Source organism: Mus caroli, chromosome 10 (genome assembly GCF_900094665.2).
Source record: "Mus caroli chromosome 10, CAROLI_EIJ_v1.1, whole genome shotgun sequence".
NCBI lineage: Eukaryota > Metazoa > Chordata > Mammalia > Rodentia > Muridae > Mus > Mus caroli.
This window is the reverse complement of record NC_034579.1, coordinates 7141799-7161636: the sequence shown is the minus strand read 5'-3', so window position 1 is coordinate 7161636 and position 19838 is coordinate 7141799. Positions and strand designations below refer to the sequence as shown.

General features: G+C 39.3%; 1 protein-coding gene and 1 long non-coding RNA gene across 7 annotated transcripts in view; one reads left to right on the top strand and one right to left on the bottom strand.

The window, feature by feature from the left end:
* Positions 1-19838, top strand: part of Grm1 (glutamate metabotropic receptor 1) — a 380897-nt gene that overhangs the window by 306406 nt on the left and 54653 nt on the right. For all 6 annotated transcript variants that reach the window (XM_021174013.1, XM_029482996.1, XM_029482995.1 and 3 more), the window contains one exon: positions 16848-17094. In XM_021174013.1, the coding sequence (XP_021029672.1) occupies positions 16848-17094 (247 nt within the window). The remainder of the gene's footprint in view (positions 1-16847; positions 17095-19838) is intronic.
* Positions 4068-11278, bottom strand: LOC110303089. The gene is made up of 3 exons (XR_002378900.1): positions 11124-11278; positions 6670-6850; positions 4068-4175 (listed from the first exon to the last, which is right to left on the bottom strand). It is a non-coding gene; the product is annotated as an uncharacterized LOC110303089 (long non-coding RNA).

Here is a 19838-nt window from a genome sequence, read left to right as displayed (position 1 = left end):
GCAAATCCTTTTGTTTAAAAAGGGGATTCTCTTATGGTGCCCAGGAATGAGAATTTCTGACATGAAGTTGAAAAGTCGGTGAAAGTGTTAGAACATTAACCCTGTGGACCAGTTCTACACCATTCTCAGGTTGTGCTGTTAAGGAAATGCAGGAAGCTGATTCCTTTGCTTACTGAGTTATTGAAGTTGCTCTCAAGGAGGAAGGGGTGGGGCAGAATAGAACCAGGGAGTAAACTAATCAATTTCTCATCTGGAAAATAGGCTTATGTTTTATTGTATGAGACATGATCTGGGGGACAGGAAGTGACCTCTGTTGCTAAATAACAACAATACCCTGCCACCTAGGAAGTAGCTGGTAAAGATGATGGGAACATCTGTCCAATCATACCCACCATATCTCTAAAACCATGAGCCAACATCTTTGGAACATTTTAGTTTTGTCCTTCTGTCTTTGCCCTTTCCCCGGGCATGGTCAATCTTTCATTCTAAAACACAGTGTCACACTAACCCAGTCCAAATATGTCTCTATACTTTTTCTATGCTTGAAGGCCTTCTTAGTAGCTTCTATAGGACCCCAATTTCGTATAAATCTGGGTTTAAGAATACCTTACTATTAGTATAGTGAGAATTCTTGCTCTAGAACCTGCCCAGTCGGAAGAGCGACTACTCTGGTCACCATCAGGCATGGGTGTCTGCACGACTCTTTCCTTCCTTCAAGTTTCTCAGATCTTAGCCCAGACCTTCTCTTTATTTTCTGTTCAGCTTATTTGAGTTTGAGAAGGTACTTCTGGATCACAATTCTAAATGTTCTGCTGTTGTTTCATTTTCTGAGAACACACCCTATAAGGTGTACATCAGGGTAGCCTGAACAATAGTCTCTGGGCTTGGGGTTCTACCTTTTGATTAGATTTGTGCAGCCAAACACAAGAGATCACTCTCCATCCTTATCCAGTCTGTAATGTCCCGTGTTTGCCTGGTGATAGACATATGATATTAGGGATGTTTTAGTTCTCTGCAGCTAGATGACTCTACTATGTTCCCTCCTTTAATTAAAAAAGGAAGAAAGAAAAGAAGATTGTAAAATTAAAAGAGGCTATAAAATGTTATTGCATGTTTGCCAAACTAATAACATTATTTCTTCAATAAGAAGGTTTCACTTGGGGGAGATATTAGTCAAATATTCATTGGAAAAGTAAACAAAGACCCCAAGCAAAACATGGAAATGGGCAAAAATATGAAGCCAACTTTCTAGTTCCTGGGATTGCTGCCTGTACATGGCTTTGTTTTCTCATGGAACTTGAGGTCTGTGTGCTATGGCAAAAATCCAGATGCACTACTCCAGCTGCTTCCTGCCAAGAAGTTCCTGTTGGGGAGAGAGAACTTAATGATGTGCTTTGAAAAATCAGCAACATTTTGTGTTTATTTACAGTAGGATTAACACAAACAACAAAAGGAGACACCTACTAAAAATATTCTACTACATTAAGTATTATCACTATTAATTTCAAAACAGCAAGGAACAGTCAGGAGATGTAAATATCCTAGAAAGGAAAAGAGGTTATTCCTTCTAATAAAAAGAAAAGGCAAAACCCACTAATAACTGTCCATGTATCATATTGGCCTACAGTATTCACAATTATAGTATCTGGTATTGGCCAAGATGTGAGAGTTCAGATGTTCACTTGATGGGAGTAAGACTGAGATTGTATTCCTGGAAGAAATCCTTCAATATGCTCTGACACTAAAGCAGTCATTTTCAATCTGTAGATAGCAACCCCTTTGGGTGGTCCAATGACCCTTTCACAGAGTTCACCTAAGACCATCAGAAATAGAAATATTTACATTACTGTTTATAGTCATAGCAAAATTACAGTTAGGACATAGCAAAGAATGTAATTTTATTGTTGGGGGAGGGCCAACCACAACATAAAGAACTGTATTAATGGTTGTAGCATTAGGGAGGTTGGGAACCACTGCTTTTAAGGACCATTTTAATTGAACAACTTTACTTCAATGAATTGAGCCAAAGAAATGATAGCTATGTTCTCTAAGCTTTTAGCTCTCTTACTCTCTAGCCTTCTTTCTCTCTCTCTCTTTTCCCCCTTCTTTCCACATGGCCATGGCCAGCCTCTCCCACTCTTTTTCTACCTTCTTTCCTTTCTCCCTGCCTTTCTACAATAAAGATCTAAGACCATAAAAAAAAAAAAGAAATGATAGCTATGTCTGACATAAATTCTCATGTACAAACTGGAAAATATTAATTTCTTATATCCCTAATGTCTAACAGGACAAATATTTTATAAATTATGAAGAATGAACAATTTTTTTGTTTGTTTTTTTCAAGACAGGATTTCTCTGTGTAGCCCTGACTGTCCTGGAACTCACTTTGTAGATCAGGCTGGCCTTGAACTCAGAAATCCACCCGCCTCTGCCTCCCAAGTGCTGGGATTAAAGGCATGCGCCACCACTCCCGGGCAAGAATGAACAATTTTATTGTGTTGTTTCTAGTATTCTGGTTTTCAATGGCAGTCTAATCTAATCTAAATATGAAGTTTCCTAAATCTGAGACTGGGCAGGCATGGGAATGAAGCATTAAGGTTGATGATACTCATGTCTACGAAGTTTCAATCTAATGGATGCATATGAGGCTATGATGGCTGTTTTCCATTGTTAACTTGACTGGACACACCTTTAAACTTAAGAGACACATCTCTAAATGTGCTGGTGAGGGCATTTCCAGAAGGAGAAGAGAAGAAGCATCTTGAATCAGCACCACAGGCTAAGTAAAAAAAAAAGGGGGGGGGGTAGAAAACTGAGAACACCAGCATTCATCTCTCTCTCTCTGCTTCCTGACTACAGACAGAATTCCACTCGCTGCTTCATGCTCCTTCTGTCTCAGCTAGTGCCACCTTCACTGCCATTTCTTCCTTGCCAACCACAGTGGACTGTAATCCTTAAATTTCTAACAACAGTAACTAACAACAGTAGGCTGGCCCATCCTGTTTGAATTTTGAATATGGTTGAGCCTAATCTCTGACAGAATGTGAGCTCCGCCTTTATAACTTAGCACCTTCCTTGGATCCCGGTGGGTACCTGAGACATGAAGTATGGTGGCTGTAGGTATAGCTGGTACATTCACAGCAGCCATGCCCATTCAGGAGTCAGGGTCTAAAGACAAGTGACTCTCATGAAATGTCCTGAGTGCTCTGTGCTTCATGAAATGACAGGGATTCTCTTTCACCTACTGTTTAAGCCCTAAGGCTCTTTGACCCACCATGCAAAGTTCAATAAATAACAGCCGCTGTTACTGTCAGCTCTACTAACTCTGCTCACTAAAACTTGAAACCTCCGTGCTTCATTCACAGTTCCTGTGGTTTTGGGTTTGTCTACATTTTACTGCCAAGGAGCTTTTACTTATGTCTCCTGTCTTCGATCTCTCTGTTACTCATGCTTAATAGCAGTGTCAGGTCTTACGCCCTCCAGGAGACTTTTTGGAGTCCACAAAGGAGCCAAAGTGATTCGCTCTTCTTAGAGCTGGACCTCTACTATGTCATCCTTTTTTATGTACACATAGCACTAAATCAGACATGCACGATGTGTTTAGTGGCTCACTGAATGAAGGATGGTTTTCAAAATGACAATGCAGTTGCTGTAGTACTAAATTCCTTTCTTTTCTGTTGAATAACTTCAATGAATGATCTGACATTGTCATCTTAATTTGATTCTAAAAGCTATTAGAAATTCCTACTACTTCACACACTAACATGTTCATTCCATCAGGGACATGACTATGGGTGATCCTTGGACAATTCTCTTCCAACCATCCTCAGTCCATGAGCTTAAAGTGGAATGTAAGCCTGCTTCTGCCTTTACGGGATTTGAGGAACATTGCCACTCTTTAGATGGAAAGAATTGCTTAAACTTACCCTTTTTACTTTCCCCACATTTTTATACAGTTCTTTATTTTATCTCTACAGACACGAAGAGCTCCTAATTTGACTAATACATTAAATAGACACTTCATTTTATATTAAAGTTTTATTAAGCATTCTCAAATGATAGCTTATAGTAATCATATTAAGTTTTATTAGAATATTATGAAATGTATTGTAGTCACCACCAGTAATAACCATGCTCAGTTAGATCATCATTTTCTTCCTGAGCTGTCAGTCATGCTGTAGAAGAACAATTGAGATAAAACATGAGGCAATTGTCTGAGTAACTTCTACAACTGCTCATGCTACACACAGCAGGCAGCATCCACTATGGACCTACAATGGTGGGTTTTGCTGTTGTCACTGGGGTTAGGGGAAAGAGTTCTAGTGGATTTCTAGCCTCAAAATGACCCACAGAATATCTTTTCCCTGTATATCCAAGCTATACTGAGTTTCTATTCCTGGCACCAGGATAGTACAGACTACAAGAATTCAGGACAGAAGAAAAACCCATTACCCTTTGTACATAGGCTAGGCCTTTCCTCTTTCATGGTGCCCCAACTCTCATGAGCATTTGCAAGCATGTCTGGTTATTGCAATTTTCTTATAGTGAGATCAGAGGAAATCTTGCAGCTTTTATATTACAATTCTATGAGCTTTCAGGGCAAAGCTGGAAAATTAATTCCAGGGTTGGCCTCAGAGAAACAACTTTTAATGGGTTTTCTATTGACCTCACCACTAGTAAAGTCTGTCACTGTTGATCAGCATGGCACTGTCTGTATTGACCACTCTTTTCTCTGTGTTCTCTTTCAAAATATTCCTGAGGATAGAGTGAGTACACATGTTTGGTGCAAATTAATTCTGTAAAATCCTTGGGGTTGACAGTTGAGGATGCAAGTCATCTTTACTCCTACTGTGTTGTTTGCAGTTATGTAAGTAATCAGGAGTCTGGGACCAGAGCCTTTTCTCTAAGCTCAGCCACAGTGATTAGACAGCTTAGAGTACCCTTGCTAATGAGGTTTCCCCTTCCTCTGCAAGTTCAGTGAAGGAGGATGCAAAGCAGAAGATCCCCAAACAGTGAATAGCCTTGAGTACCTGCACATATATGTCACATGTAAGAACACATGCATACATGCATTTCACATGTAAGAACATATGCATGCAAAGAGAGTTCCATCATTATACACAGCCCACTGTGCCCATTTACAACATTATATGCTATTGCTCTCTGCTGTTTCTTATGTCTCACTAGGGTTGTAAAAACAGACCTTGATTTCCTAGTTTTGAAATTTAATCAGCTTTCTTTACTGATCATTTTTTTCTCTCCATGTTTGTTAGAGTTTTTTTTTTTTTAATCTGTTTTGGAGATTCAATTGGGTACACTGACAGCCATAGGGAAAGAACTGCTGTTCAATTTAAACCATCCACCATAATTGAAGATGGCTTTCTTATTATGTTAGAACAAGTCTTCCCTGAACAGAGTGAGAAGGGGATGCATGCTAATGAAGTAGCCCTTGACCACATTTGTGGATTTCTCTTATATCCATCGCTGAGATGATCTAGAAGCTGACATGGTGAAGTTTGAGATGTTATAATGAGCACATACTCATGACTACTTTCGTAGGACTGAATCCTGATAGAGACATCATCCTAAATGGATGAACACATGGAATCTCATAAGTGAGCATTGCCACAAAGCACTAGAAAGTAAGAGAGTGGGAAAGAAGAGGGGGACCAGAGGACCACAATTGTTAGAAATATTGGCCCACAGATTCTTAATTTTAGATGCCAAATAAACACCTTTTGATGAGGTTTTGGTCATTTTGAGCAAGGTCTATTTGTAGATAGCTCTTTTCCTTCTGGTTATGAAGTGTGAACAAATGTTTGTGAAGCTCTTCGTGATGCCCTGGAACCTCTTCAAAGGCTTCTCTTTCCATTTGGCCCCTAAGTCTCAGCAGCCTGATTGGATAAATACCTAAAGAACACCCAATCAATTTGATTTTTAAGTTACCCTCCTGTGGGTATGTGTTCCTAGGAAGGAATTGTCTTTGAGTTTTCCCAGCACATGGACAACTGTGTTAAAAATGAATGTTCATGTAAGGGTCTGGGAATTAGCACCAAGCCTTGGGAAAAGAGTTGATTAGCATCTTGTGGCTAGGTTAGCCCAAAAGTTAAAGAGTCAAGAATACTGATTCTTCATGTTTCTTTTCAAATTATTTTTGTTCTGTAGTTAACCTTAACTTTACATAGTAATAAATGGAGTAACCATTTGCAAGAGTCATAAAAACAATCCTATTTCTATAGTTATATCATTTATGTGACTCAAATCACAACTATCTTGTCTTGGGATGAAATATGTAGATGGACTCTTAAGTTTCATATGGTCTAAAATATAGGACAAATTTCATTTGTACACAAACCACTCATTTATCAATATGGTAACAGATGTCTTGTCTTTCTACATATTGCCAAGTATAATGGTACTCTGAGGCTGCAGCTAGGCAAGGGATAGAGCACCATGGTACTTAGGATGCACAGACCTGAAGTCAGATAAACTGGATAGTAATGTAGCAACCACTGTTACCCAACTGTGCGACCCTGGAAAACTATTTGAACCACATGGCCTTTAATTTTCATCATTAATGCCAGGGAAATAATTATCACCCATTCCTTGTTTCATGCTTCAGCTACACTGCTTTTCCCAAATATTGCTTATGGCAATAGAATTGCTGACTTCCAGAGGAGGCCTGTTGTCTTGGTTGTTCATGTTCCTGCTTTTGCAGTTGGATCCAGACAAATGTTTGAAGTGTTTCTTGGCGTAGGTATCTGGTCTCATCTTGATTGAGTGGATTTTTTCTTCTTTGGTTGCTGTTGCATACTCTGGGTCCTTGCCAAGTGTGGTGGCTGCAGTGTCCCTGGTAGAAAATGTTGAAATCATTCACTTGGTATCACAAAGGAATGAATATAAGTTAGAAGGAAAGGATGTCAGGGGCAGAAGAGGAGAATTAGAGAGGCTCTGGTTCTGCACCAAAGAGGCTAAGCCCCTAGGGAGTGGAGGTGGGTGGGGAGGAGGAGCTACTATACACAGGTTTCCTCCAGAGTAAGATTAAGGCATCAGATGAGACTGGAATAGAGGACGGGCAGACAATGAAGGTCGGTGTACTGGAGTCTCCACCTACTGTAGCCACTGGAGGTTCCTGGTAGAGAGTGGTTCTGTGATTTTAGCAGGAGTCACACAGAAACAGAGATGGGCTAGAAAGAAAGGTTGAAATGGGAGATGGGAAAAGAACTGAGAAGGGTCTGTCAATGCCATCCATTCCCTCAGTCCCTGTGAGATGAATTTGATAATATTTTAAACCACTCAAGTTCCTGCCATGGAGCATCTGAGGATGCTACCTCTGCTGCTGGACTGAGATGTGATGTTAATTCTTAGACACTCAAGAAAACTGGCAGTTAAAAAAATCCTTTTAAAGAAAAGCTGCAGAGAAAGTGTGACAGTCTCAAGGAGCTGGCTCTCATCTTTTCCTGTTGGTGGTGTCTTATATTGAAGCCTGACATTTGCCACAGTTTAAATAGAATCAACATTGCTATGTCATTATTAGTTAAACTTCCAGCCCTCTTAGATTTTGTTGACTTTTCCTTTCTCTTATTTTCCAACTCAGAATTTTATTCAGAGTATTATATTCAATCTTTCTTCCCTGCCTTTTTGAATTGCCTTTGCTTGTGACAGTTTTCAACCGATCTTTTGTATAATGACCTTGACAGTTTTTAGGAGTAGCAGTTAGGTGTTTTATAGAACATCCTTAAATTTGAGCTTAGCTAATATATGGCCATTCAACACTGCAACCGGTAGAAGACATCCCTAGAGTTTGTTACACACTGGGTTAGTATTGACCCCACCGGTAAGGACGAGGCTGTGTTTACCAAACCTCTCTACTGTGGATTTACCTGTGTAACCTTTCTTACATTGTAACCTTTGGAACTAGGGAGGTCACTAATTGCTTGCCACACCAGGGAGAGGAGCGTCACACTGTCCTTTGCTAAGGGCAAAGAAGATAACCACATTATTTGCAATTAATATGGATGAAGAGTTTTATTTTCTCCACATTTATCTTCATTGATACTTCATTTATATCAGTATGATCAATTATTTTATTTCTTGGATCATATTCCCGTACTAAATTGTCCGGCTGGTTGTTCAAATTGTTTTGGCTTTGGCCAGTAGGTGTCTTTTGCTTGACTTTATTATGTAGTTTTGAGGAGTTTTGTTTTTTTTTAATTTTGCAGACTATAGCACCCCGTACTCCAGGCTCACTGTGTATATTTACTGTTTATTCCATTTAACTCTTTTTAAAAAGTATTTAAAGATTTATTTTTGTTTTATTTTATATGTATTTTGTGTTTTGTCTGAACATATGTCTGTTTACCATCTGGGTGCCTGATGCCTGTAGAAAAGAGAAAAGAGAAAAGAGTGTTGAATGTCGTGGTGGAGCTGGAGTTACAGACAGTTGTGAGCCACGTGAGTGCTGAGAATCAAAACCAAGTCCTTTGGACTAATAACCAGCACTTTTATCTATGAGCCATCTCTTCAGCCCCACCTCTAAATCCTTAGTTGATTATCTCTTCAAAAGGGTGTCTGTGTGTGTGTGTGTGTGAGAGAGAGAGAGAGAGAGAGAGAGAGAGAGAGAGAGAGAGAGAGAGGGAGAGAGGGAGAGAAGGAGAGGGGGGGAAGGAGGAAGGGGAGGGAGAGGGAGAGAGAGGGAAAGAGAGAGAGGGAGAGAGGGAGAGAGGGAGAGAGAGAGGGGGAGAGAGAGAGAGATTGATTAGAAACCAATATCTGATCTGATCTGAGTACTGGCTGAGCTTGAAACTTTGGGGTATTCTCCTTTATTGTACATAACTAGGACATGTGGTGTGTGTGTGTGTGTGTGTGTGTGTGTGTGTGTGTGTGCATGTTTGTGTATGTGTTTGCGTGTACGTATATTATATATGCACATATAGGGTCTAGTGGCTAAGAGTTTGCTGCTCTTGCAGAGGAGGAGGTATCTGTTTCCAGCACCCTATAATAATGGTCTCACAGTCAACTCCGTTTTCAGTTCCAAGGGACTGGGAACCCTCTCCTGGCTTCTACAGATACCCACACAAGAAAATGCTAAAGTATTTAAAACCACATGTTGACATTTCTGTATAAATTCACTAGTTTATGTAAAATGCATCCTGATATCTCAAGGTCTCATCTGATACTGCATGCTTTATTCTAACTCTTTTTATTTTTTGCTTTTCTATAATCTACCATTCTACCAGTGAGACACTCTTTTATACCATCTGCCATCAATTTATTTATTTGTTTAACCTTGTTATACGCATGGGTAGCTATTTCAGATTTGTTAACGCATGTCCCATGAGAAGCAATTTCCTTCTACTGGAGTAGAATAATGCTTACATTCCTTTTCTGAGTATAATTTGAACAGATTTAGATCAGCACCGTGACCTCTCAAGGTGGTCCTTCTTAGTATAGAATTATATTTGGCATTCTTGTTTCTGTAAATATTCTCCTCACAGCCTGAGCCTGGTTGGCATATCCAAATGGATTTGCTTGAAGTCTAGCTACTGCATGTGTTTTATTGATAATTTTGGCTAAGAGCTTTTTGTCTATGTGTTCTTGGCAATATTGATCTTAGAAGCTACTCTTTTAATTTCTGTGACAGTTATTGACTAAATATTACTAACAGTGAGTTTTTATTGGTCCCTTAGGAATTCCAAATTTGATTTTTTAAAAAGATGTTGTTGGGGGACATGACAGAAAGGGAACCTGGCTTTCAAGAAACCCCAAGAGTTGTGGCATGGGGACAATGTAGTGTCATAGTTAAAGTAGAATGATAAATCCATTATAATATCAGTGTAAAAGATCCACATAGTCTCCCATGGCAATCAATCTAAAGTGGAAAGTCATAGTATAACCTACTTCCAGATGTCACATGCCCTACGTTTAAATACCAATGTTTGCCCAGCAATGTCACCTCTCTGTGCTCCCATTTCATCCATCTGACTTGTGAATTGCAGGGAAAAGAACTAAAGTATATGAAATACACTAATATGTGCCAAAGTATGTTTTTATGTATAGGGATTGGTCAGTTTATAAATACTGCATTGTACTTGTCAAAAGTCAATCATCAAGTTGGATTTGAGATATCAATATCATATAGAATTTATGCTTGTATTTTTATAATAAATATGAATGTTGGATAGCAGAACCATTCTGTTACACTGTAGGTAAAATAGGCATAATTTAATAGTTTTTTGTTACAGTGCTTACATTTCAGCAAAAATCACTCTGTTTAAGTCACACTGTTTAAGTCACTCAGTCTAAGTCACTGGAGTATGGAACTGAGGCTACTCAGAAAGAACAAAGTGAGGATGGGAAGTCAATGAGGAAGGCAAGTATACTAAACCAAGGATCCCCATGCATAAAAGACAGTATTCTTCCTTTCACTCATAAAGAAATAGAGATGGCGCTACATGGATAGATCCTTGGCACATAGAAGATGTTGGCGAACCTCGTTATTATGGTAGCACTCCCCCATAACCGGGATGCTCTTTGTTAGCAGGGCTTCCCTGTCTGCCTGTCATTGTCTGGAGAGTGTCCCTGAATGCCAGTGGCTGCCTTTGCCTGGCTTTGTCTGAAGTGACCTTGTACTGAGTCTCTGAAAAGCTGCATAACTCAGCACACACATACCACTCTGGCTCTCTGCCTGCATACTATTAGGTGTTGTATTATAACCAATCAGCCCTCCCTGCTCACTGGATGTCATGGCCAATGATTCCTTTCCACCCATAACCCTGAAAAGCCCTTATATACCCTATGCCTGGAACAATAATACATACTCATTTCACTGCAGTTGTCTCCAGAAATAATTCTGTACATACCCATGACTGTCAAAACCCTGTTCTTAGTTTCTGCTCCTTTTGTCCTCTCAGGCTGGTGGCCATAGCCTCTTGAGGAGAAAAGGAGAGGACACAAGAAGAGATGAGAGAGGAACAGGTTGTAAATGGTTCTAGTACAGCAGGTTGTTGATGAAGGAGCTGGTTCCTGGTGTATTTTAACAACAGACAGACTTCCCACACTCAACAAAAGCCGTCAGCCCTCTGTAATATGCTGCACCTCTACAATTAGCTGCCAACACTTACTGAAAATCTGCAAGGCTTTTACTCCAGGGAGTGTGGTTTGCAGCTCTCTGGTGCTATTCTGAACCCTCTCAATAAGAAAGCAATGGGGCAGTCTGTTTCCTTTCTAAAGAGATGGAGAATCTCATAGTTTAACTGCATGTTACTGGCTGATCCTCAGGATTCTTAAACACACTGGCAACTGTTCTTAGGTGTTATTCACATGCACCCTACACTTTTGAAACATGAATTAACTAAAGCAGTAGTATTGCCAGGAAAGTGAAGCTTACCATATATTATCTTCATTCTGTAAGAGGCCTGCTGTTTATGTGCCATACAATGGGGAAATTTCTCCCTTAGCAATGGACTGTTAGGGTGTACTTAGAAGTATGTCTGAATTGTTCAGACATGAAGTACAGATTGGATTAAGCAATAGAAAGTCAACTAATAGCAACAGCAATAACATAGACTTGATTAAATGATCCTTTCTTTTTCTCTCCAATTCCACATGAGTCCATTTACATTTTAATATACTAAACAGGAAATAATGGAAGGGTCATATTTTTCTGTGATATTAGCAGAAAGAATCTTTATGGAGTGAGAAAAATGTACTATCAGAGGAAACAAAGCATTCATATATCCTTGCGCCTGAACACAAGTAAGACAGCTATTCTAAATCTTATCAAAAATTCTCTCTGGAAAATGTATATAGAAAATTTAGCTGCCTAAGCCTTTAAGCCAAATTGAGGGCACTGTATACTTGGAAGATGGTATTTAAAATTGTCTGATTAATCTTCCTTCAATAAATCTAATAGTTGGCAATGCAAAGGGATATGAATGCCATCTTCTTCACCTGGTTTCCACTAGCAATGCAAAATAATTATGGACCTTTCTATTTCAATTTGATTGACACAGTATCAAATTGTGTTTTGAACATATAACTCTGTCAAAGAAAATGAAGTGGTAGAGAGACAAATGCCAAGACACGAAAAGAATCCCCCCCGACCCCCCGACCCCCCGCCAGAGACACGTATCTAATAATATCTTCCAGAATTCTCCCTATTTCATGAGAAAATAAAACATTGTATTTGCCTTCTTTTTTTAATTATTTTTATTTTTATTTTTCCCGTACAGCTTTCAAAATGCTGTATCAACAGTTTTATTTCTTTTTTTTTTTAAATTAGGTATTTTCCTCATTTACATTTCCAATGCTATCCCAAAAGTCCCCCATACCCCCCCCCACTCCCCTACCCACCCACTCCCACTTTTTGGCCCTGGCATTCCCCTATACTGGGGCATATAAAGTTTGCAAGTCCAATGGGCCTCTCTTTCCAGTGATGGCCGACTAGGCCATCTTTTGATACATATGCAGCTAGAGTCAAGAGCTCCAGGGTACTGGTTAGTTCATAATGTTGTTCCACCTACAGGATTGCAGATCACTTTAGCTCCTTGGATACTTTCTCTAGCTCCTCCACTGGGGGCCCTGTGATCCATCCAATAGCTGACTGTGAGTATCCACTTATGTGTTTGCTAGGCCCCGGCATAGTCTCAGCAGAGACAGCTATATCAGGGTCCTTTCAGCAAAATCTTGCTAGTATATGCAATGGTGTCAGTGTTTGGAGGCTGATTATGGGATGGATCCCTGGATATGGCAGTCTCTAGATGGTCCATCCTTTTGTCTCAGCTCCAAACTTTGTCTCTGTAACTCCTTCCATGGGTGTTTTGTTCCCAATTTTATTCCCAAAGGATGATGAAGCATCCTTAATCGTCAGGGAAATGCAAATCAAAACAACCCTGAGATTCCATCTCACACCAGTCAGAATGGCTAAGATAAAAAATTCATGTGACAGCAGATGCTGAAGAGGATGTGGAGAAAGAGGAACAGTCCTCCATTGTTGGTGGAATTGCAAGCTTGTACAATCACTCTGGAAATCAGTCTGGCGGTTTCTCAGAAAATTGGACATGGTACTACCAGAGGATCCCACAATACCTCTCCTGGGCATATATCCAGAAGATGTTCCAACTAGTAAGAAAGAAACATGCTCCACTATGTTCATAGCAGCCTTATTTATAATAGCCAGAAGCTGGAAAGAACCCAGATGCCCCTCAACAGAGAAATAGATACAAAAAATGTGGTACATTTACACAATGGAGTACTACTCAGCTATTAAAAAGAATNTATTTATGAAATTCCTAGTCAAATGGATGGACCTGGAGGGTATCATCCTGAATGAGGTAACCCAATCACAAAAGAACTCAAATGATATATACTCACTGATAAGTGGATATTAGCCCAGAAACTTAGAATACCCAAGATATAAGTTACAATTTGCAAAACACATGAAACTCAAGAAGAACGAAGATCAAAATGTGGACACTTTGCTCCTTCTTAGAATTGTATTTGCCTTCTTAATTTGGAGTTAGTCCCAAGGATCTCTATTTGAAAAAAGTCAATACCACTAAATTTATAGGCACATTGGTGGGAATAAATTACTGAAACCGTAAGTCCAGGCTTCAACAAAGTTGCTTTACTAGAACTAGTATTTCAATACAGTGTCTATATTTTGCAACTCAGGTCATTTAAAGTATGTCAGTATTATATAAATGCAGAACAAACACACATGAAGGTGGTTTGTCTTTGCTATAAACATCACACTGTTTGAAATCTACCCTCACCAGACACTGGTCAGGTTGTATGCATGCACAGTGCTACTTGGCAGGGAATACTTTCTTATGCACATCACCCCTGTCCTTGCTGGTTATAGCTCTTTGAATAGTTAACTACAGGGGACTTGGAGAGCTCTCCAGTGAACTTCCTAAATCTGCATCCAAAGAAGTAAGACCCAAAGCAGACTGACTAGGCACAGTTTTACAATGTTAGTATGCAGAGTATACTATGTAAAAACTATGTAAAATTAGAATAAATAAATAAACTCAGCCAGCTCTGCTGATCTATACACACAATCCCACCACTGAAGAGGCAAAGATCATTTCTTCAATGCCAGCCTGGGCTGCATGGAAAACCCTGTCTCAAAGATGAACTGTGGTAAACAAGAAAGTGAACTTATCAAGGTTTCAGGATACAGGGATGCTATGCAAATGGAAACAGTATATCTACCTCCTAATACCAGACTGAATTTTAAGGATTAAAAACATACCAATTGGGGTGAAACCAGAAAATCAAATACTTGGGACTTGCACCATGAGAAGTATGAATCTTTAGTGGTGTATATAAGGAAGTCCTAAATAAGCACAAAACTTCTGAAAATGTCCCATGCTGATATCCTGTAGCATTGACATAGAGATGTGCATGTGAAAATTCACTTACTGCATAGTAACGATTTCTATATTTTACTGTAGGGAGCCCATTCCCAATGAGAACATTTTGAGTTTTGTTTTATTTGAGTAAGGGTTTCGCGAAGTAATCTTCTCTGGCCCAGGATTTACTATGTAGGTCAGTTGAGCCTTGAAGTCTCCGAAATTCTGAGGATTACAGGTACTAACTAAAGAGAAAGTTCTCACCGATTGTAGCTTCCCTACCCTGTACAGAGCCAGGAGACTGAGAACACAGGAAAGCCTAGATGCTGGCAGGTTTATTTGGAAGAGTGTGAACAATTCATCTTGTGAACATTGCTTAGAAACATTGTCAAGATTCCTAGGTCTCTCTATGACAAACCCTAGCAGGCCAGGCTTCTTTGTTATAATAAGCTGCTGGTGGACTGGGTGCCAGGACTTCTCACCAGTAAGCATCTATGCATACTTGGAATAATCCAAAGAAAATACTTTAAACTGGGCTTGGAAAGGTACTGGTTCACTGCTTAATGCCCTGCCTCCTGTATGATCACTGGGTAGTCCCTGTGTATAACTGAAAGAGGAAAAGCACTCAGGTCCATGTTACACCCTGTTCTTTTCTCAGCTATGAAGTGGGTTGGTTAACGTCTTTCTGTGAGATCTCATTTACTGAGTGTTATTATAACATAAATGCAAAATTGCTAATTATCATTATATACTTGTCATTAAAATTTAGTAAGTATAAGATTAATCAAATTATTGAAGACTATATAGCATGCATACATGTGTTTATATTTACCTGTGTACATATATAAATAATACTCATGTTATAATCAGGAAGTGGGTATAGTTGGAGGCACAGACGCCAGAGTGCACACTGGTTCCCCCAGCTTCCCTTGGTCCCACTTGCCTTCAGGAATGATTATGTTCTCCATTCACTTTCATCCTGGAAAAAAAATGACCCATTTTGGATAAGTTATATGATTGCCCTAAATAAAGATCAAAATGAGAGCACTGACTTCATAGACATCCAGGAATAGACCTTTCCTTGATGCTGATGAATGAGGTACCATTTGATAACTACTGGGTTAACACTGGTCTTACTGTCCATTCCAAAAGGCCTCAGGCACCTCATTTCAAAGACTTGGTAACTTTTGCCTAGAGTATCCCTGCTCTCTGTCTAACCCAATGCAGTGCATTCATTCTAGGTGGGTGTATTTTCAAATGTCCCTTTGACCTTCCTTATTCTTGGATTTCTCTTGGAAAGTTCAGTCTGACAAAATAGTACTTCAGCAAATTTCACTCCTAACACTGACATGGCAAACAAATATGGAAGATGGGATTCGAGTTGGTTGGTTCCATAATTTGCACTTTACTCTCAGGGTTAATACACAAGTATCTCTCAAATTTCAACTTCGTCTAAATATACCATTCTACATAGAGCACGGGACTTTCTATTTTCATTCCAAGTTCACCACCAAAGTCAAAATTTCTTACTGGTCCTTCTAGATGCTTTAAACTCCTGTACTTTCCGATTACGTTCAACGAGACCTTAGTCAGAGTGAATCTTATAGAACAAGTCTGGAGTTCCTAAAGAATGCTGGTGTGTAGTCAAAGTCGATTTTGTTTTCTGAAATTGTTACTTTTATTTTACAAAGTCCAAATGGTTTCTCAGTTCTTCATGGATATCCATGTCCCAAATTGGAGATTTTCAATATGATATTAAAATCTAACGTGACAGTTGCTATGAAATTAGCTGGCAGCCGGGGAATGGGTTATTCACGTGTGACAGGAGTAGAAAGACTGGCAGGGCTTTCAAAATTCACAAGTCACAAATCATGTTATAAGATTCACACATGAACAAGGCTCAAATTGATGTAGAGTATGAGTTTCCCACCCAGAAAAACTTTAGCAAAGTATTTGCTGATTGGAAAAATAAGTTTTAAACATAATTCTTCTAATTCTGGGTTTTCATTCCCCTAGAGATGAGAATATCGTAGCATCTTCAGAACAAACCATCAGAGCAAGACATTGTATAAACTGAATTAGCATGAATTATAGATAGTCATAACGGATGCAAAATATTGTTTTTCTATCATGAGATAGGGAGGTTTGCATTGTAAGTACCCGTGGGAGAAAAGAATTCTTTCCATTGCTTATTGATGATTATTTATATGAAAAAAATTCTTTATTTTCAATTTTATACTGTTTGCTGCATAACATAAAATCTTTACATAAAGAAGAGAAACAGAAGAAACAACAACAACAACTTTTTTTTCAGACAGACTATAATAGTTGGTCACAAATACAAAACAAGCTTTGCTTTCACCAATGTCATGATCCCTGTCAGTGTCTAAGCCCCTGAAGTCAATGAGCACTGGGCTCTGGATATTGTGTGTGTAGCCCTGATTGGATTCTTGATTGTGACCCTGGTAGTGAACTGTTTTGTCATTACAGGAAATGAAAGCTTGGAAGAAAATTATGTCCAGGACAGTAAAATGGGATTTGTCATCAACGCCATCTATGCCATGGCACACGGCCTACAGAACATGCACCATGCTCTATGTCCTGGCTACGTGGGCCTTTGTGATGCCATGAAGCCCATTGACGGCAGGAAGCTCCTGGATTTCCTCATCAAATCCTCTTTTGTTGGAGTGTCTGGAGAGGAGGTGTGGTTCGATGAGAAGGGGGATGCACCTGGAAGGTAAGGTATCCCTTGAACCCTGAGCCAGACAAATGCCAACTAGAATTCTGTTTGGTACCATGGTTTGGGAGTGTAGAAGATAAATTCACCTAGGTAAACTAAGACCACACCCATTTTGAAAAAGTCAAAATACCCCATGTTTAACTCTGAGAACCCTGCACCCTGCTAGCTACCCTCACACCAAGAAATTTCCTGTCCTTTTCCTTAAGATGCCGAAGACCAGCCTGAGAACACTACATCTGGATAGCAGCACCTTAAAAAGCACTGTCGGCACCAGCCAGCAACATCATGCTGATGGACACATGCTACTTTCTTCATGAAAGATTATGCCTATTGCACCTGATTAATACTATGTGACAAGAACAAGATCCTACATGTACATGTTTATTTCTGAGGGTGACACATGCTTCTGCTTACATATCTTAAAAGAAGAAAGAATTGAGGGGCTGAGGACTGGGATTTGGTTGTAGTGGCTTTCAAAAAATTAAGAAAATAAAAAAGAACACGCACACATGCAAACACACACACATTTAATTTTTCATTGAGTCATTTTACACACAATCTGATCTGCAACATTTGCTTTGATGCCCTTAGTGAACTCATACATAGTGGATACATAGTGAATGTGTTCTGTGTCAAGATTAGCTGTATTCATTCATGCACATTTTCCTTAAAAAGAGATAATAAGAATGGCAGAAGAATTGAAATCAGTAGCAGGAAGACAAAAGGCCCTGAGCCTATATATAAGGCCCAAATGTGTCCATCACAGAAGCCCTGCAATCTTCCATAGTGAATTTTATAGACTTTGAGATTCCAAGGGAAACATGCTAAGGAGAAACATTCAATTAGTTAAGTCTTGCTACATGAATTTCCTTCTCTGACAGATGAGAGAGTGTCAAAGTTAGCCTGTCACTAAATGTCACCCTGAGAGCAAGTGATAGAGTCACACATGGAGATGGTATGATCTGACTCTAAGCTTTGTCTTGGTGGCCTTGCTCTGCCCTGCTGCCTTTATCTAATCCTAAAATTAGGCAGAATTGCTGGAGGCTTTCTTTGTATCATGATACAACTACTGTGACAGACTTGGCATGGAGGTGTTAAGTTCTACCTGTGGAGAATCCCTTGTGGGTGCTTAATGGAATCTCCCCGTAGAAGTCCAACAGCTCAATGTTATGTCTTTGTCAACAATTAAAACCATGTACTACAGGATTCCTTCTAAGATGCCAGTTAGGTGGAACAGATGCTGATTGTAATGTGAGTGGGATGTATGACCCAGGACCTGGGAATGTGAAGCTCTGAGTACCTTAGGAGATGACATCAGAAGAAATGAAAGGATTGGAGGCTTAGAAGAGAGATTGTTTATCTATCTAGTCCCACTATTGTCAACCTGAGTCCATTGGAAATAAGGTGTAGTAGAAGGTCACATTTTCAACCCTCCTTCATGATTCCTAATGGCAATAATAATAAGAATGATGACAACGATGACAATGATGATGATGATAATAATAAAATAGTAGTGACAACAGAACTCAAGACACACATGGAATTTATTCAGTGTTTAATTAGCGCAGGACTGGAGCATTTTTACACCCAGTAAATTCACATTTCCTTCTTGCTTTTCTACTGTTAAGTCATGTTGATCATCAGCGTCTGTCTACTTCATCTCTAATTACATTTTAACTTTGGAGTCTTCCCCTTGATCTGTTTTCACGGTGCCATTTTCTCCTGCATGAAGTTGATCAACTTAGTTTACCTTCTCTTCCCATTGCCTCCCTTTGGTGTCTAGCTCCTGTCATATGTCACGTGCTCTTGGCCCTACAGTAATTATTTCAGTTAATCATCATGTAGCATAAAGTGAATTCAGCAGGAAAATTTCCTGCAGATGTGACTTGTATGAGGATATCTAAAATAAAAGGCAGCAACATGTCAGGAAGGAACCCTGGTGTTTGCAAAAACAAAAACAAACAAAAATAAAACAAAAACAGAGGGGGGCGGGGACCGTGTTTATTATTTACATGGCAGTACTGCAAGCTCTTTTTTTAGTCAGCCTGAATTCTGCCCTTGATATTCCAAGGGGTTTTTTCTTCCTGTTTTTCTTCCAGCATTTGGAACTTTTTAAGAAAGTGTTTTCATGAGAAAATATTGTGAAATTTTCAGTTTCTAAATGCTAATGAAGTGTGAACTGGCTTTCTTTATGAAAGAACAAGGAAGTGCTAATAAGAGTCTCGAGTTTTGGGGAAGTGACTTATAAGGATGGTTTAAGCTGGCAGCTTGCAAAGACATCATTGGGAACTTGTGAGGAAGTGCCACATTCTAATATGGAGAAAAGTGCAGAAAATATTGCAAAGGAAAAAATGGAATGATTTGTATTGAATAGTCATAACAGGTTCACTGACATGCATTCCAAATGTAAAAATATTGGAAGTGTAGATTTTCCATTGATTCCCAGATGAGTGTGAATCACCAGCTCACAATGAGAAGTCACTTAACCTTCACTGAGAGCTACTCTGAGGTATTATGATAAGCCTCAGGAACAAGGGAGATAAGTACTACCCAAAATCCAGAGCAGCAAAATGATAAATAATGCATTCTGGGAGCACTACGTTGTTTTCCACTAGGCAAGGGGGGAAAAGATTCTTTAATTTCCATACGTTGCTTCTTCTTCTTCTTCTTTTTTTTTTTTTTTTTCTTCAGGAAACTGCTATTTGTAGAAACTGCTAAAAACTGGGTTTGGAGAAGCCTTC